Raw genomic sequence first — 3,527 nt, forward strand, 5'->3', positions numbered from 1 at the left:
GGGGGGGGGGGGGGGGGGGGGGGGGGGGAATCGTCGATCCATAAAATTATTCTTAATTCTCTGCACATGCATATATACACATTAGATATATATATATATATATATAATATATGAATGCATTGGATCAAACGACTAATAACTCTCCTACCGATCTCATATATGATATATATACGGCCTGCTCCAAAGGATCAGATGATGCTGCAAATTAGATCTCTCAGAAGGAAGACGAATACATGCAGGTTACTTGCACCCTCTCTCTCTAGGCTAGGATTTGGACGATACCCGATCGAATTAATTAATATAGATCTCTCTCTAGCTAGCTCTCATATATACACACGCACACACGCGAAATTAATCTGAATAGTGAATTAATACTGAATAGCTAGCAATCCTAATTGATCAGGCTGGATGACTATGTCAGAGATAGAAACATGATCTAACAAGACTAACAGCGCTGGCCTGGCAGGTTATGTCCATCGCCCTCCCTGTGAAGGAAAGGAAAGCATCTTTTTCAAACAATCAATATTATCATCACCACAACAAGCCAAAACTAAGTTTGGAAAATGAACCTAGAAACTATTCAAACGACAAAACCTTATAAATACAAAAAAAAAAAAAAAACTCTCTTTAATTTTATCCTATAATATGTACCACAATCTGCAAATCAGGCCAATATATATAGATATATAGTACGTACTAGCTGACGCCGGAAAGCGGAAGCAGACACTAATTACGTACGTACATACATACATGATGCATGCGTTACGTAGCCTCTTACGTCTTCATACAGCTAGATATATAGGGGAGTCGGGAACAATAAATTAAAACATGCATTTCACCATCTGGTATTGTCACATTCGGACTTTAATTGAACATGAGCCAGTTAATTTTCCTGTGCATGCTTCACAGAAAATGCGACACACATCGGCCAGCTGCTTGCTACCTTCTAAGTTTCTAACAGCATTTGAGACCTTCGACTCCCAACACACATGACGCGTGTAAAAAAGCAATAGTTTTGGTATATATAATTATTTTCTTTCCTCGTGATTTTCATGGGAATTTGGGATTAGTGTTCTGTGATATAAAGTTCCATTGCAAGGAATAACTGTTGTGTTTCTTTATCCTAGTAAGGATCAATATCATTCACATCCGGTTATTTAAAACTCTCAAAATCTCTAAATTTTAAGAAATAAACTTAACTTTATGATAAAACTACCTTTCTATCCGGTTCTCTATTTTAAATAAAAGTTTTAGGACGTAAACAGTAACTCTCTATATTTAGAAATGGTTACTGTTCATCTTCTAAAGCACTTTTTATATATATATTTTATAAGGAATTGTTAAAGATATAGAAATAATAATAACAAAAAGTATTAAAAAATTATTTGAATAAAATAGATAAATGATAAAGAATAATGTGATATAAGAAGTTTTTTAAGATAAATAAAATTTAAGAGAAAATTTTTAGTTAAAATTTAGAAAAAAAATTGTAAGAAATCATATGAGAATGCTCTAAAGGTGCGCAACCGTACATCCATTTTCATGAGATGCATGCTAATTAAAAGTTGTACAAAGTTTAACTTTGTCATCAAAAAATTAACCTTAATTCCTTTATGAAACCATCTAGCTAGAAAATAAATTCAAACTGCTAATTTTCGCTTTCCTTTTCCACCCAGATTTTGCACGTACTAGCTAGTATATATGGTACCACCTCTGATAAACGACCGGACTAAACTATTTCATATCAAAGCATAAAGATTAGTACGTTAATTAGTCATGTTTTGGATTCATGACTAGGTTTTTTTTGTCTTTTTTCCCTGCAAGAACAGCTGCTCCTATGACTGAATGCCTTGTACTTGTCTTAGCTAGCAATTTCAAGTAAACCGGGTCCCAAATTCGCCTCTTGCACTTTCACCACAACTTTTAGCTTAAGTTTCAGCTCCCATCAATTAGTTCTTTATGATCTGATCTACAGTAGTATTACTCCCGGATTAGCACTTAAAACCTTGAATTAGGAAGACAGAATTAAAGCTACCGAAGCAAACCGGATGGCCGACAGTACAGCTTCATGTAGCTCTGGGTTATTAGATATTTTTACCCAAACAAGGTTAAATACAAAGATTCAAACACATACGGCCTCCAATTACGTACGTACAACATACAAGAGAACACATATATATAATTATTATTGTGGCTGGGTCTCAGGGAGCTTACTCAATTCACACATCTGGATCCAGCCTTCAAACCACATCAACTTGAGGGGATTCATAGAACACACTTGAGGGAAAGAAAGACCCCCCGGCGGCCGGCAGGTTCTCTATCATCTGCAGGGGCGTGAAAACATCATCATCATCATCGTACGGATTGAACTGGTAACCCGAACTCTCCGTCTGCTCTGGACCGAGGTCAACTACTGGAGCCTCCGGCGAATAATCATCGCCGCCGGCCTTCATGACCGGACCAGGAACCGTTTGAACACCGCCGACATCGTTATCTGTGCATAAAAACTTGGCGGGGACCGGATACTCGGCGTCCTGGCCAGTGAGCTGTTGGACCAAGGCCCTAAATTCGGAGGCACTAGTCTTGACCTTCATGGGATTGGAGATATACACCACCTTGATAGGCATATTCTTCTTGGATTTGGTCTTTTTGACAGCTTTTCTCTGGTGCACGCTGATTGGTAGATTATTGTCCATTGTTGATTGCAGGTGGGGATTAAAAAAACAAACGACTAGCGCTCGAGGCTCAAAAGGATAATATATTTTTTTTGCATGAAATAACGACTGGTTATAATTTGAGAGCTAGCTAGGAGGCTCTACTCTCTCTCTCTCTCTCTCTCAGTCTCTCAGAGCATAAGCAGGTTTCGGAGAAAGAAAATGGTGAGACTCGTGCGAAAGATAATTGATGGGAAATTAACGAAAGGGTAGAGAGAAGTTAGAAAGTGGTTGGATTAGTTGCTATTCCCAAGAGAGATCCAACCACGACAGCGCGTGAACCGACAAGATGTATTATAAGATTTGATTGGTTTTCCACGCGCTTAAAGGTGAGAGTACTGGAAGCAAGGAGTGCTCGCTGCTGTAGCTGATTTCCGTGTCGTCAGCAGTGCATCTATCGAAGCCTTCGTATGCAGATGATAATTCTAGCGCGAATTTTAATACGTACAAATAAAATTAAGTATTAATTTATATATTAATATTAATTTTTTTATATTTAAATTTTAAATTAATATTATTTTTAATAAAATTTATTTTTTAATTAATATATAATAATAATTATATATTAGTACTCAATCAATTATGATTATAACTCAATTTTTCGAAGTGGTCATCTCGGAAATCCGGATAGATTTTGTGACGTCATCGCACGCCATCATAATGACGTCGTAGTACTCGAAAGCGGTCACTGGGATGAGCTGGCTTGACTTGGATTCGATACTCATCCGATTTGCCTCGCGGGTAAAATCTCAGGAACATCAGCCGCACCATATATCTTACATAAATACTATAATCCTTTGTTTATCCGGATGA

The 3,527-nt window shown here is 37.3% G+C and overlaps 1 protein-coding gene across 1 annotated transcript; it reads right to left on the reverse strand.

Annotated features, from left to right (window-relative positions):
- Positions 1–264: 264 nt before the first annotated feature.
- LOC122275194 (sigma factor binding protein 1, chloroplastic-like) lies at positions 265–2,936 on the reverse strand. The gene is made up of 2 exons (XM_043084172.1): positions 2,215–2,936; positions 265–485 (listed from the first exon to the last, which is right to left on the reverse strand). The coding sequence occupies exon 1, from the start codon at positions 2,694–2,696 to the stop codon at positions 2,241–2,243; it is 456 nt and encodes a 151-aa protein (XP_042940106.1). The 5' UTR covers positions 2,697–2,936; the 3' UTR covers positions 265–485; positions 2,215–2,240.
- Positions 2,937–3,527: the final 591 nt, after the last annotated feature.

The sequence above is a fragment of the Carya illinoinensis genome, chromosome 9 (genome assembly GCF_018687715.1).
Source record: "Carya illinoinensis cultivar Pawnee chromosome 9, C.illinoinensisPawnee_v1, whole genome shotgun sequence".
Lineage (NCBI taxonomy): Eukaryota > Viridiplantae > Streptophyta > Magnoliopsida > Fagales > Juglandaceae > Carya > Carya illinoinensis.

Excerpts from the sequence above, each read along its gene's own strand:
- LOC122275194 (XM_043084172.1), bottom strand. The coding sequence starts at position 2,696 with ATGGACAATAATCTACCAATCAGCGTGCACCAGAGAAAAGCTGTCAAA.